The sequence below is a fragment of the Chenopodium album genome, chromosome 11 (assembly GCF_948465745.1).
Source record: "Chenopodium album chromosome 11, dcCheAlbu1.1, whole genome shotgun sequence".
NCBI classification, from domain to species: Eukaryota; Viridiplantae; Streptophyta; class Magnoliopsida; order Caryophyllales; family Amaranthaceae; genus Chenopodium; species Chenopodium album.
In genome coordinates this window covers 16,284,381-16,300,390 of record NC_137844.1, presented here as the reverse complement: position 1 = coordinate 16,300,390, position 16,010 = coordinate 16,284,381, and the positions used below count along the sequence as shown (strand labels likewise).

The 16,010-nt window shown below is 33.3% G+C and overlaps 1 protein-coding gene across 2 annotated transcripts; it reads right to left on the bottom strand.

Moving 5' to 3' along the window:
* Positions 1–450: 450 nt before the first annotated feature.
* On the bottom strand, positions 451–5,847 carry LOC145568668 (aromatic aminotransferase ISS1-like). Of its 2 annotated transcripts, none has more exons than XM_081628094.1 (5): positions 5,564–5,847; positions 4,253–4,317; positions 3,237–3,433; positions 1,955–2,263; positions 451–699 (listed from the first exon to the last, which is right to left on the bottom strand). In XM_081628094.1, the coding sequence occupies exons 2-4, from the start codon at positions 4,268–4,270 to the stop codon at positions 2,194–2,196; spliced, it is 285 nt and encodes a 94-aa protein (XP_081484220.1). In that variant the 5' UTR covers positions 4,271–4,317; positions 5,564–5,847; the 3' UTR covers positions 451–699; positions 1,955–2,193. The 2 variants fall into 2 exon arrangements, with proteins under 2 accessions (XP_081484220.1, XP_081484219.1); XM_081628093.1 differs by having other exon boundaries at positions 1,955–2,246.
* Between the last annotated feature and the right edge of the window lie 10,163 nt (positions 5,848–16,010).

The window sequence follows — 16,010 nt, the reverse complement described above, 5'->3', positions numbered from 1 at the left end:
GATGCTAAGCTAGCGGGAGAAAAGGTAGTAGAAAAAATGCTATTTGTAACTGGCGAAATTGACTTTTTGTAACTGGCATTGTTGGTTGCGAATGCCACCGTTACAACTAGTGAAAATTATTCGTAACTGACTAATGTTAGTTACAAATAATGTACTGTTCGTAACTGGCTTAACCTAACGCCAGTTACAAAAAGTCTATTTTTCAAGTTAGAAAGCATACTATTCGTAACTAGCATTAAGCTACGCCGGTTACAATTAGGGTATTATTAGTAACTGGAAAATCTTAACGCCGAATATGAATAATTTTTTTTTATATATAAAAAATTCTATTAGTAACTAGATTAGATTACGCCAGTTACTAATAAATAAATATTTTTTTTTTGAACTCATCCACAACAATACAATACAACAAAATTAACGGTGATTTCCAAAAAACAATTAAAACTTGAATAAAAAAAAAATATCATTGATTTATAATTTAGAAATGTAATAACAATAACCAATAGGCTAAATAAAAGTAGATAAATAGAAATGTGTTATATTGTTTTATTAAGCTAAATGCGATTAATCATAACATCGATTAACAAAATAACTAGTCTTTCAACAAAAAAATTAAGTCTAAAAAACTTAGCCCATTGTTCTCGAATCTCATCCAATTCTACATCGTTGTAGGCTGCAAGTCTTGCCAAATACGTACTCCTGCAAATATAACAAAAATACGTGTCTATAACAAAAATACGTGTCTATTATACTTTATAAAAATAAAACATCAACCAAAACTCGTATAAAACATTTTAGCTTGCAAAGAAGAGGTAAACTCATCACTAACGTACTTTCAAGTCTCAAAATACAAACCTAATCTAAACCTATCAACCAAGCTTTAAAAGAGTGCATGCTGATCATTGCAAGTAAAAAGCACATGGGAGTATTTTGGACTTCAAAACAATGTGGAGAAGCAATTAGTAATGAAATTGCTACAATCAAGGGTAGAACACTGCCTAAAGCAAAATTACCAAGGTCAACACAAATTCGATATAAAGTTCTGAGCTTCAGTTCTGAAATTCAGCTTTGAATTCAGTTCTGATTTCCAATTCTGCATTCAGTCATGAAATTCGGCTCAATTGATTATGCATTCCTGTGACAGTTTTTCATGATCTTCAGCTAAGTCTATATGCATTATGCATTCCTTTTCTGTTTACTTTATCACTTGTACAACTCAAAATAAATTACAACAAGTTGGATGAGAAACTGAGAGTAACTAAGAAACTAGATGATGAGAAGAAAGACACTTTGGCTGCACAGTTTGCAGCCGAAGCAGCCCTTAGGAGGCTACCCACAAACCAAAAGGATGATGATTATATACCAATTGACTCGAGCATAGCTCCTCTTGATCTATAAATAATTTTCAGAATCAACAGATTGACTGCTAGATAGTTTATTGAGTTTAAGAAATATATTTATTGGCAGATTGCCTCTTTACTAGAGGATAAGAAAGCTATGGAGCGTCTTACAAAGTCAAAAGAATATTCATAGTGAAACGTACATGAAAACCAGAAAGAAAAATTCAAGGAGTCAAATATGTCATAACATGCTCATTATGATAATTAAGAAAGAAATGCCAAGGGAAAAAGAAAGACATTCACACTGGATTATATTCATTACAATAAGATGTATCGAGTACTTAATAGACAAGTGTTCCAGGAATCACAACAAACACATTTATGAATAAAGGAATTCAGTTCTGAAATTCAGCTCTGAATTCAGTTCTGAAATTCAGCACTGAATTCAGTTCTGAAATTCAGCACTGAATTCAGTTCTGAAATTCAGCACTGAATTCAGTTCTGAAATTCAGCTCTGAATTCAGTTCTGATTTTCAATTCTGCATTAAGTTCTGAAATTCAGCTCATGTGATAATAATTAAGAATTCAATTACTTAGTCAAGTGGAAGATTTACCTCTAACAAACAAGGACTTAGCTCCATTGGATTTGTTGAGGAGATGGGGAAGGTTGAGCATCATTTGCTTGCAATTTATAACCAGTCATGTGTGGTAAAAAAGTAGAAAAATAAGATTTGACAGCTGTTGCAATGCCTTCCTTTATTTTTTCTTCAAATTCTCGGGTTAAGTTCTCTTTCATATGATATAGGTCCCGGCCTGATGGGTTTCCTGGATTCACAACTGTGAATAGTCTGCTCTAACCAGTCTGACAAGAACCACATACATTTGTAGAGGGTCTCCAACAAAACACTGTAGAAATAATGCAACTGTCAAGGACAAAACCCAGGTTATTATAGGATTTTAATTTGCTTCAGTTATGACATTGTTATTATCATGTGAACCAATCGTCTTAAATGAAAAGATGACAATAAATGTGAAGAAAACAGACTTCAACGGGTGGCTGGCCAATCAATAAACTATTAAGATAGTGTTTTCTGTGAGAAATTCCAAAAAAAAAAAAAAAAAGAAAAAAAACATTTAACTCCTTGGCCCTAGACATAACATTCTTCCTACTTTCAATCAGTTGTCCACACACACCGACAAGTTATTACTAATGTTATACTTGGAAAGAAGGGATGAAATCAATGAATTAAAGGGTAATATTATCACAGGGGGTAAGAGCAAACTTGGTTATGGGCTAAAAAAGGGAGTGGTGATGAAGGTGATTGTTAGGACTTGGATTAAGAAAGATCAAGAGGAGAGAACAAAGAAGGATACAAGAGCAAAGGACCTATTATCCCCTGTATTTGATCTGATAAATTATCCCTCCACCCCAAAGGTTTCACAAAATACGAAGTATCTATTATAAAAGTACCAATTTATTCTCATCGTTGTTATAACAGCCTATAAAGTAACTTCTTTCACTTTCAATCCTCCCTGACATCCTCATTTGAAGGAGCTACCCAAGAAATTCCTTTATAGATAATTAGATACATAGCATTAAGATCTTCAGAAAACTATTTTTAATTGTACATGTATATTGATATATTGTCAAAAATCTTTAACAAAATTATACCACAAAGAAAGACCCCTGCATCCAGCTTAGGTAGAAATTACATGATATGATCTTTAACTTGCAAACTGATAACCAGAAATAGGGACATGTTATGATGATACCAGACCAGAATAACTCCTTTTTTCATCAATAGAGCTTAGCAGATCAGTGCAACTTCAAAAAGCTCATTTTACACAAAAAAAAAAAAAAAAAAAAAAAAAAAAAAAAAGGGATACTGCATGTACCAACGATATAGGATAAGCTTGACAAAATAAAGCTTCTCAACTGCATCTGGATATAGAGTTTTTGGATCACCAGGACCAAATAGTATGTTGCTAACGCCAGTCATTTGAAAGGACATGTATGCATTGAAGTAATATGATGCAAACATGACCAGAGAATCCCCAGCATCACATAGTGCAAGGACAAGATTCACGAATGCCTGAAATAAAAGGAATGAACGAATTTATCAAGGTGCAACTTATGTTTAGACCTTTCACTTTAAGGATCTCAATTCGGTGATCTTACTCAGGAACAACTCTTAAACCTGTAGGTGATGACATGTACATTACGAACCAGACCAAACACAGATAAATGTTTGCAGACCTTTAGCAATGTTATTATGAAGTCATATTATACCTGAAGTCATAAGCTCAATTACTGAAAATAATATTATGAAGTCATACATGCAAAAAAGAATTATAAGACTAATTAGGTTATTAAAATGGATCAACCCACAACCCATGAGACTCATAATTTAATTGAGTTGAATAAGCATCTTACCACAAAATATAACGCATAACAAAATTATGAAGTCATAAGTTACAATAAAAGGTTTAAGAGTTAAGACTAATCCATATGATTAACAAGTTAATTCACAGCACACAACATCCAAACTAAATCTTAGTAGGGAAAGAGCCACCAGCACTGGGTATACTCAGTAGAGATGAATATAATCAGCTTGACAGTGAGACCTATTAGCTAAAGAGCATTTCAATTTTAGCAAAAAACATCAAATGGTGAAATGTTGTTCAACACTTATAAAGGGATAATTCTGCTCAACTTGATACCAACAACAGCCAAACATGAAACATGAGATAAAATAATATGATTGATAAAAAAAACCCAATGGCGCTAGATTGTTCCGAAAACAATGTTATGGGGAATACATTACCATGAGAAGAACATACAAGTATAGAATATGCAAAAATTAGAAAAATGCAACAACCTTAAAATCAAATTCTGAAAATGAAGAGTTTACCTTAACATATATGGCCATTGTATATATGAGGTGAATTGGAGCCAGGGCCGGGGTGAATAGATCACCTGTCAAAACACAAGAAGAACAACTTTTTCTTATATTAAAAAAACATATAAATGTAAAAAAGTGTTGTACAAAAGCAAATTTAATATGAAAATCAACAAATTTAACAGAATAGAAAAAGGCCTTCCATCAGGTAATGCTTAGGACAATCAACTTGAATTTGGTGTATTTCATTTGCATACATTGTTCCAGAAAAACAAATTTTGATCGAACCCATATTTGCTTCTAATGAATCTTGAGGTTCTAGATTCGTTCAAAAGGCAGAAAGGAATAGGCTCAGGCCTGTCCCATTCCGTTGTTGGTCAACAGCCAACCACCTAATTCTGTAGGAGCAATTTTTCACTATAAATGTGAAAAAGCAACCTCCAAGTTCAAGACTAGAAAAGGACCTGGACGATTATCCCTACCCTCGGTAGCTTACGCCGGCCCAATAGGGGCAGCACACCCCCCACTTCAAGCGCACCTCTGGGCTTGATGGATCGGAGGATATCGCCACTTTTCGTTTACAGCCTATAATGCGGATTAAGCAGGCACTTTTCTCTTTTCACTTGAGAATGTTTACCCCACCTACTTACTTTTCAAGCCAAAAAGAGGACTAGTCTCTTAGTTAGCCCATTTTAGCTATTCTCATATATTCTTTTGTTACCAAAGCTTCGAAGTTCTATTCCTTCTTTCGACAAAAGAACTCGTTCTTCCATTTTGAGATCTTTAAATTCGTAAGATCATGATAGCGTTTTGTCTTTCTCGTGTCGTATGATGAATAAGAATGGGCGGTCTCGAAAGATATCTGGTCAGACCCGAGCCAAGTCAGTGGGGGGCCCTGTCGGGCTCCTCCCCCCCCCCCCCCCCCCCCCCCACGAGCAAGAAAAGAAGAAGACTTTCTCATTGCATTTGCTGGCCGCAACGAAGAGAGACGGGGTCGTCGAACAAGTGTCCCTGATCTTAGTCCTTTGACTCACGGGATTCACCACTATAAGGGAAGTGAGCCGAGGAAAGGCAGTGAAGGCTCGACTCCGCTCGGGTGGGTGAAAGCCCCGGGTTGCGCGCATTTTCGAGTATATATACAATGGCAATCCAAGTCCTGGTGCTTCATTTACTGCAATTATCCCATTTTTTTTTCTCTTTTCATAATCCAATCAATTTAGAGAAAATAAATGAAGACCCAGGTCATGAAATCATTAAATGAATAGTACCCAGAATTAATCAAAAACCCTTGAAAATAAAATTGAAAAAAGAACTTCGTATTACCTTTAATTAGAAGATTATCAATGACTTTGTGCTTGAGAAAGGTAGGAGGAACATCAAGATAATCCCCTTTATAGTCCAGTGAAAGGAAGCCAACTTTGAGTTATAACCCCCATAACGATTCTAGATGTTCAGCCTCGTTGTCCGTGAGAGTGGCGTCAAATTGAGGCTTGGAATCGTTGAATTGGACTCGCCGGCTATTTTATCTATTGCTATGCCACTCCATCTTCTCTGACTCGCTAGCAATTGAACGGTTTGAATGGTAAGATGAAGGGTTGCAGGGAATCGAGATTAGAGAGAATCAATAACATAATAATAAAACAGACAACAGGAATGATAGTGTCACTTCCTAGTGTTGTTCTTTTCCCTCCAAAACTTTTTTTTTTTTTTATTCATGCTCTTCTTAATAAAATATTCATTATTTTATATAATTGTGATTCACTTTTTTTAAAAAAAATATTCACCAACTCATGATCTCATGTAATTCAGATTGTATAAAATTAATGTTTACATATTTTCCATATCTTTTATTGTCGTGTATAAAATATTATTTTATTATCTTTTACTTTTTTTTGGTGTTACACTTGGTTCACCCTTTAGGCTAATTCAGATTCGGGGTTCAATTCTAGGTATAAATCAAGATTCAAACTTTTTTAATTTCATTCAAAAATATGAGGATTTTTTTGATAGATTTTAAACTAATATTATAATTCATTGTAAAATTTTGTGAAAATCGTGTGTTGCACGGGGCTTATTCTAGTGAAAGATGATAATTAGGTGGCGATGATAAAAAGGGTCCAGTCAAAAAAAAAGTAAAAAATAAAAAAGGGGTAATTATGTAAATACATATATTCAGGGTCATAAAGGTCACAACACTATTCCTAAGAGTCAAGTTGAACTTTAAGGTAGGGATTTCAACGAGAAATTCCCTCAAAAAAAAATTAAATAAAAAATAAAAAATTCCAACTAGAAATTGTTTCCTTTCTTAAAAAAAATAACTTAATATTTGTAACTGACGTTTGTAAGTTAATTACAAACTTTTTGGTTAAAGTTTCTTTGACTTAATATTTGTAACTGGCATTTGTAAGCTAGTTACAAACGCTCTGGTCAAAGTTTCTTTAACCTAATATTTGTAACTAGCGTTTGTAAGCTAGTTATAAACTTTTTAGTCATAGTTTCTTTGACTTAATATTTGTAACTGGCATTTATTTAGTCAGTTACTAATAAAACTTCAAACAATGATAAACACATATTAGTAATTGACATTTACTACGCCGGTTACTAATGTCATGAAATTTGTAACTAGCATTATCTTAGTCGGTTACTATTGATGCTTTCGTAACTAGCATAACATACGCCAGTTACTAAAAAGGCGTTACAAATAGCATTTTTTCTACTAGTAGAGGCTCCTACAACTTAATCAATTATATGAGTTTAGGTTGATGGCCTATGATAGTGCACGCATCTACAAGGAGAAGACCAAGAGATGGCACGACAAGTTAATCCTTCCAAGAGAGTTCAAAAAGGGTGACAAAGTTTTGTTGTTTAACTCTAGACTTAAACTCTTCCCATGGAAGTTGAAATCAAGGTAGTCGGGTCCTTTTACTGTGAAAAGGGCAAATAAATTCGGTTCTGTGGAATTATACGATGATCATGGTAGTGAATTCAAGGTAAATGGTCAAAGACTTAAGTTATACCACGAAGGGGCTACGATTGGTGCGGTTGAATTACTTCACCTAATCAATTCTGTTCCATCCTGATTGACATATGGTGATAAGGTCGTGTAGGACCTAGATAAACCAGCGCTTTGCGGGAGGCAACCCGTGTTTTCTTGCTTTTTAGAATAGTTTTCTTTCTTTGTCTATCTTATGTGAGAGGAGAGAGGAGGGAATTTAATGGGTTTTAGAGCATTTTTGTACAGGTTGGAGAAAAAGAGTTAGCCAAATGTGGAGAAAAGAAAAGAAAAAATCAGACTCAAGAGCTGTAGTGCGCCCAACCGGGCGCGAGAAGAAGAGAAAAGTTTGAAAAGAATTCTCCCGATTGGGCGAAAGCTCGCCCGACCGGATGTGAGTACAACCAATCCAAAAGAAAAAAAATCTCGCCCGATCAGGTGAAACAGCGCCGGGCGCGACAGCAACAACAATTTCAAGGGTAGATCGCCAGACCGGGCGAACGGGCTCCCGACCGGGCGCGATCCTTACCAGACGCCCAAACCTCTCTTTCATTAGCTAAAATTCTTTCTTAAGCTTAGACTTTTCTCTTGTTTTTCTCTCTACAACTCTTGGTTTTAATTCAATTCATTATTTCCGTTAACTTTGTTAACGATTTCTTCCCTTTTAATTTCAATAATTTATTTGCTTTTGTTCATCATGTTTTGTTTAATGACTTTGATTAGTTTAGGTTTAATTATGTGTGAGTAGATTATTTTCTAGGGTTGTGGGGATCCATAAATAATATGAAGGGGTAATTTATTATTGTTGATTGTCAATGCTTGAATAATTTCCTATTGATTGATTTAATGCTATGCAATTAGATTAGGCTTGGTTTAATTGTATGAGTTTTGCAATATTGATTCGAGATTTGAAATATGAGAATTGATGTTTAGGCTTAGTTTTAATAGGCAGGTTAATTTATAAATGGTTAAGTCAAGATTCGAGAGATGAGATTTAATACCAATAGATTAATTCTGTGATTGTAATACATAGCAAAAACCCTTTATGATCTGATTAATTGATGCATTGATGATTGATTATTGTGTTTTACCCTGCAATATTATTTATTTGTGAACCTATACCACTAGTGGAAAAAATCTTATTTGTAACAAGCTATTCGTAACAGGCATATGAATTCCTATTACAATTACATCATTTGTAACAGGTAAATTCAATGTCTGTTACAAAAAAGTTGTGACTTGTGCAGGAAAAGAGATATTTGTAACGGACAGATTGGTGCCCGTTGCGAATAAGTTGTTATTCGTAACGGGCGTTATTCTGCCCGTTACGAATAACCGACTAATCGTAACCAACAAGTCTTGCCCGTTACAAATAGAAAAGTCAAGAAAATTTTGACCTAGTTATTTGTAACCAACAAGGAGTGTCCGTTACGAATAAGGTTTCAAAGTAAACCCTAAATTTTTAATTTTCCCTTTCTCACTCTCTCTCTCTCAAAATATTTCCCCTTTCTCTATCCAATATTAAACCAGCTCCTGCATCGTCCTCACCTCCCTCAACTCCATTGAAGCAGCTCCAAGATCAGTTCGGTCTTTTCGGGTCGCCTATTTCTCTCTCCTACTTTTAATTTGCTCCTTTCATCCTTACTCTTCTCCTAAGCATCCTCCATTGAAGCGCAATTTGAGTTCTCCATTAAAGCGCACTCTGAGTTCTCCATTGAAGCGCACTCTGAGCTCTCCATTAAAGCGCACTTTGAGTTCTCAGTCTTCTCCAAACTCCGGTGGTCCCTCTCGTCGCGACTCCCTCTCTCATTCCCAAGCTCTCTCCATTGAAGCAGCTCAAGCTCTCAAGTTCTCGGTCCTGTAAGCTCGGTCCTGCTCAAGAAATTCCCATCAATAGCTTCCTGTAAGCTCAATTTGATGCTATCCTTCTCTCTCCTCTCCCAATTTCGTAACCCTTGTTTCAATTTGCTTAATTGCAATTACTTAATTATAGGTTTTTTTTCCCCAAATTAATTGATTGATTTTACATGTTTAATTTGATTATTTGATTTTGCTGGGAAATCAAAATTAGTAATTAAAATTAAACGTTTAATAGTCTTATAATTTTGTTGTTTAATTTGTTTATTGATTGATTGATTGTAATAATTTTGATTACGAAGAATGTGATTGATTTGATGTCGTTTTTCAGTAGTGAATAATTTCTGGAAAATGTGGAAAGTAATTTGTCTTGTTGATGTAAAAATTCGAGTGGAATACATGTATTACTTGTGAGTTGCCTTAAACTTGTACCAATCTTCGTATAATAGTGCACTAGAATGGCCTATGTGTATGAGGGCAAGGATATTCAATGGCTACAATGGAAGGTGATTAGCTCTTTGGCTTTGATCACCATTATAAAATTATAGCTTAATTAATTTTGTAGCTTTTGTCATCTACCTTGCCATGATTTTTTTTTTAAACCTATTGATCCTGGTACTTAATATGCTACAAGAGAAACTTTAAATTTAGTTGTTTGCATTTTTCAAATATTTTTTGAGCAGGATACTGTATTCCTTTTGACAGAAAGAGATCGACTTGGACTCCGTGGTCTCCTGCCACCCTGTATTATATCATTTGAACAACAGTATGCCTGTTTCAGTAAGTCCCATTCCTCTTTTAACTATGTCTACTATATCTTGAGGTTTTTTATTTAATAACTTTTTCGGTGCAATCTCTGTTTGTACATCTAGAATGTGGTTGAAAAATGAAAATTCCACTAGTGGTGTACTATATGATTTTATCAAAATTACATAGAATTGTGACTTGAATCAACCACACCAATTGTCTGATGTACTATCCTAACTTTCATACTATCTGTCTCTATGTAAAGACTAGTTGATGAAGAATAGCAGAAGTAGCTATATTCCCTGGGGGTTTTAGGTGTAACTTGGTATAAAAATAAAATATGGATTAAGAGGATTTTTATGACCATTCTCAAGTTATTCTCTACACAAATAACTTATTTTTTATGCCTATCCTTTTGACATTAATTGATTAAATATGAAAGTGAAATCTGCATGTGCTACGCATCATCAGCTATACCAAATAACCTTAATTATAAGACTACACTCTGCTCACAAATCTGCAAAGGCTCACCTTATAGTTGTATATGATGTGTTTACTAAACTCCTTTCATTGGAAATGCATGGTAGTTGAGTCATAACTTTAGCTACAATATGCAATTTGACTTTAAGTAAGAGTATCTTGTGTTGGTTTTTGCAGCTGGAAAGAATAGTTCGATAACTTGCTTATTAGTCAAATTATAAATGAGAAACAGTTTGGCATGAAGTCTTTGCTAGTCAGAGAGGATGATATGCTATCATTGTAACATTGGTTCATTAGAGCACCTGAGTAATGAATTTTTTGTGAAAAGTTCTGCAATTTACATTCCCTATATCTCTTCGAAGGTCAGTCCCATTAAGGCTTCATTCTTTTCACCTGAAGATCCTTTATCAAGACTTATCTAGCCCTCTTTAGAACTAATCTAAACTTATATCTAGTTGTGAATGAAATTGATAGCCCTAATTACTCATGCAATTGCAAGTTGATATGATAGTCGTCACAGATGGCAGCCGAATTCTCGGTTTAGGAGATCTTGGAGTTCAGGGAATTGGCATACCTATCGGTAAACTTGATGTATATGTTGTTGCTGCTGCAGGAATGAACCCACAGAGGGTATGACTATGATACTTCTGTTCAATTATATCTTCTCCATATCCTGTTTTATACCATATCTTGATTTGTGTATAAGTCAATTTTACACTTTTAACTTTCATTTTTAATAGGTACTAACAACCAAAAGCTTCTGGGAGACCCTCTCTGTAAGTAATAACCAATAGACTCTGTTCTCTATGATCTTCTTTATATAGATATCATGTTGCATGCAGTGTCTACTTTATTCTCAGTTATTTTCTGCTGGAAGGTTCAGTGGTGTAGTGTTCTGTTGTGTTTTTGCAATGTTACACAAAATTTTTCTCAATATTATATTTTGGAATAGTGATGTATTACTTCTTTGGTAAAGTTTACAGAGTACATGACAACACATATGCAGCTAATAGTCACTTACCTAGTGAATACCTGGGACTTTTGGTCTTGTAAAATTGCCCTACTTACTGAATGATGTGTTCTATCTCTTTAATAAATATCATTGTACATTTGAAATTTTTTATTGTTTGAAATCTGTGTCAGACCACTGTTTATTATTGTTTTTTCCTGTATTCTAACAATTGATCTCTTTGTATGGTAGACTTAGGACTCAGACAACCTAGGCTAGAAGGGGAAGAATATCTCTCAATAGTAATTAAAATTAAACATTTAAAATCAAAATAGTATCAAAATCACATTCTTCGTAATCAAAATTAGTCTTTTAGGCAATTTTGAAGCCTTTTTGGCTCTATATGCTCCCAAAAGTAAGTAAATGGTCCTATTTCATTGATTTCAATTCATAGAAATCAAAATATAAGTTAATTATGGATGTTATGTGTTTTATTGCTATAATTTGGACTAATACATGAAAGATGGGAAAGATAGAAGTCCGTTAGGCAATTTTAAAACCTTTTTGGCTCTATATACTCCCAAAAGTGAGTAAATGGTTCTATTTCATTGATTTCAATTCATAGAAACCAAAATATAAGTTAATTATGGATGTTATGTGTTTTATTTCTATAATTTGGACCAATACATGAAAGATGGAAAAAGATAGCAGTCCCTTAGGCAATTTTGAAGCCTTTTTGGCTTTATATGCTCCCAAAAGTGAGTAAATGGTCCTATTTCATTGATTTCAATTCATAGAAACCAAAATATAAGTTAATTATGGATGTTATGTGTTTTATCTCTATAATTTGGACCAAAACATGAAAGATGGGAAAGATAGAAGTCCTTTAGGCAATTTTGAAACCTTTTTGGATTCATATGCTCCTAAAAGTGAGTAAATGGTCCTATTTCATTGATTTCAATTCATAGAATCCAAAATATAAGTTAATTATGGATGTTATGTGTTTAATTTCTATATTTTGAGTTTTATTTCTATAATTTGGACCATCACATTTATTCTAATGATTGTTTTTATTATGGATTGTTTTTATTTTCTAACCTCATTCATATGTTTTTTTAAAGGATTTTGTCCAAGGAAAGCGCCGTATGATGTTGACGAGTTGAATGTTGTTCGAGAACAGTGGGCGCAATACTTTCGAACTAAATATTTATTGAATGCATAAGTATTAGTTTAGGTGGAACAAAGTAATATTATTAGTGTTGTTGTATGTGTTGGATAAATATATACAAGTTTTTTTTTGTAATATTTTACTACTTAAATTTTTATATTATGTCGTATTAATTTTTACGAAAGTTTGTTCGGTATAATTGTTTATTACAGGAAAAGGTTTATTATAACAGGTTTTAATTAATATATATTAATTATATATAAATACATGCTGCCGAAATTTAATCAAAAAAAATTTAATTTAATGACTATTTGTAACGGGCAGGAGATTTGTCAGTTACAAATAAGCACTTATTCGTAACGGGCATTTTTGTTGCCCGTTACAAATAAGTACTTAATTATTACTATAAAACCTTATTTGTAATGGGCATTTAAGGTATCCGTTACGAATAATGGGTTATTCGTAATGGGCGTTTTAGGTGCCCGTTACGAATAATGGGTTATTCGTAATGGGCGTTTTAGATGCCCGTTACGAATAAGGACTTATTTTAGTTCAAAAAAGGCCTTATTCGTAACGGGCACCTAAAACGCCCGTTACGAATAACTCATTATTCGTAACGGACATTATACATAACGGACGCCGCCCGTTACGGATGGGCCCTTTTTGCCCGTTACGGATGGCCTTTTTTCCACTAGTGATACCCTAGGCTTTTATTATTTGATTTCTCTCTAGTTTAATCTCCTTAGTTTAACTCTTTTTACAACAATAAATTGGTTACTTAATAATTTTGATTATTTTAATTAATTAGAAATAAATTGACTTGTTTCCCTGTAGTTCGACCCTACTTCCCTATCTGGTTTAGTTAAAGAACTTAGGTAATTTTTTTTTATTAGGAAATACGACTTTATTGTAACACCCCAATAATTCTCTCTTTAAACCTGTAAGTACCCTGAACAAAATTCAAGAGAATTACTGACGTGCTACCGCCACGTGTTTAAACGTTAAGGCTATTTCAGAAATTAGCAGCGGAAAAACTAATTCAATTATAAATAAGTTTCAAAACCAATAAACAAAACCAAACTAAATCTTACAACTTGGAACCATTAAGGCCCTTATTCAAAACCCAAATTAATAAAAGTAGTATAAAATGAAACTGAGTTTAATGAATTCAAAAGTAAGTAGCAAAATAAGTTGTGAAAAGCAACCAACACTCCACTCAAAATCCTACCACATAGATGCAAGTCCCACTTTATGCAAATACATGTGATTAATCTGCTCCCCAATATTTCAAGTGTAAAAATTGGATCATAATAGGGTCATTGAAAGGCGAAGGCCATGATCAAAGAAAAGTACGCAATCAGCAAAGCTGAGTACATACAAGCTGAGAAATATAATAAGAAATCCCTAACATGCTACTAATAATCAATCATGACATACAATTTAATTAACGACTCAAATACTACGTACTAAGACTCCTCTATTTAATGACAATTTATTAATTTCATTCTAATCATTGGATTAAGAAATAGACAAAATTGTCCATCCCATGCTCAATTTGGAACATCAATAAAAGAAAAACCCCATGCCTCCTTTCGGAAACATCAATAAAAACATCCAACGACCACAGGCGCGACTCTGTGACCGTAGCTAGTATGAGATCTCATCTAACTCCTAGTTTTTGAAAAGTATTTGAAATAAGAGACTTGTAGATCAAACGGCCTCAAGAAAAGTGCACGGCTAATACCCCGTGTACCCCAACCCCTGATTGTCATTACTCCAGATGTGCATAAATCCAGAGTTTTATTACTCATCCATGTTGCACTTTACGTGATTTACAAGTTTAAACTTGGTGATGACTCATTTGCAAAATAATACAATCAATCCAATATCAATTCAATCAAGTAAAGCAAACTTCTAATTTCAATTCTTGATTTATTAGTGACAAGCAACATTTATTATTGATTCCTTTAACTACCTCGGTGTATAAACACATTGAGTGCATAAAGCACCCCAAAACCTTAACCTCGTTTTATAAGACTTTAATAAACTCCCTCTACTCAAATCATAATTAATTCATGAAAGAGTATTAAAAATTAACCTCATGGAACCATTATCAAAAGTAATTCCACATATAAACAACCAAGAATTCATAACCTTTAATTAATCATAACATTCCAATTGATAAGAAAATCACTTATACATCACCCACAACCGTAGTCATATACTTATACCTCAAACATGTCTCATACACAATATACGGAAATCACAATGTATGACCAAACAATTAAGCTCAGTCTTCTCTATACATGATACTAAATTCTCGATACATCCCTAAACATGCATCTAAAGGCAAGGTTTCGTATCTCGTACGTACCTTGAGAAATGAATTGGTATGCCACTTTACTAACTAGAAATCACCTTCAATAAACTCCTCTCCTAAATCAAACAATAAAACTTCAATCAATACTCAAACAATCAAATTTACAGCAATATTAACTTACTTTAAGACCTTTAAAATCCAATTTATAAACAACATTAAACCTTCCCTTTAATTAAAATCAAAAGTTTATATATAGTTCTTTAAATTTCCTTCATGAAAACCTTAAAATACACCTTTATTCATGGAATTACAGCAAGTTTAGAACTTTATAAAAATCTGAAAATTATTTTAAAAACCCTTAATTAATCTCTCTTTTAATGGGTAATCAAACCCCTTTCATTAAAATCACAACACTACTTCTTTAAATAAAATTCCAGCAATACAAATTTGATTAAAACTCCTTAAAACTTCCTTTAAAACATGTTTTTATGCTTAATTAATCAATAGAAATCCAATAGGAACAAAAGCCCCAAATTAATTGATCATAAGAACCCTAAAATCCCAATTTAGATAAATTGAAACCCTAGGTTTTAAAATTATAAAATCTGAAAATATATAACACAATTATAATCTGAAACTATAACTTTAAACTATCAAAAACATGAATTTGATACTAAAAATATAATTTTTATACTATAAAATCAAAACCCAAAACTAATACATTTATAATTAAACAAGTAGTAAAAACAAAGGAGGAATAAAGGGAAGGATGGCCACGGCAGGTGGCCGGCGGTGGCTGGGCAAACCGCCGGTGGTCGGCGCCGGTTTCCGGCAGGTAGGGGCAAGAAAGAAAAAGAAAAGGAAAAAAAAGAAAAGAAAAAAATAAAGGAAAAATAAAATAAAGAAAATAAAGGGGAAAGAAAATAAGACTAACCTTTTGTGAGGGAAAATTTTGGGGATTAATGGGGTATTTATAGGAGAGAATGTTGCAGGGTAAGTAAGAAGATTGGGCCTCATAAAATAAATGGGCCAATTAGGTAAATGAAATGGACTAGGCTTTGTTTGTATGATCATGAATTGTAGAATATAGGTTCATAAAATAGTTTGTGCTAAAATAATTTTCGACCTATATTAATAATTTGAAACTTTTGAAATTAAATTTCGGAAAAGTACAAATAAATATTATAAATAAAATAAAATTTCATTTATAAAATATTTAAAAATACGGGGGATTACATTTATCCTGTCATATATTTT

Bases quoted from the DNA above. Each gene is read 5' to 3' on its own strand.
- LOC145568668 (XM_081628093.1), bottom strand. The intron at 2,247-3,236 runs GTACATGCAGTA...TTATTTCTACAG, and splicing joins AAGCTTATCCTATATCGTTG to TGTTTTGTTGGAGACCCTCT.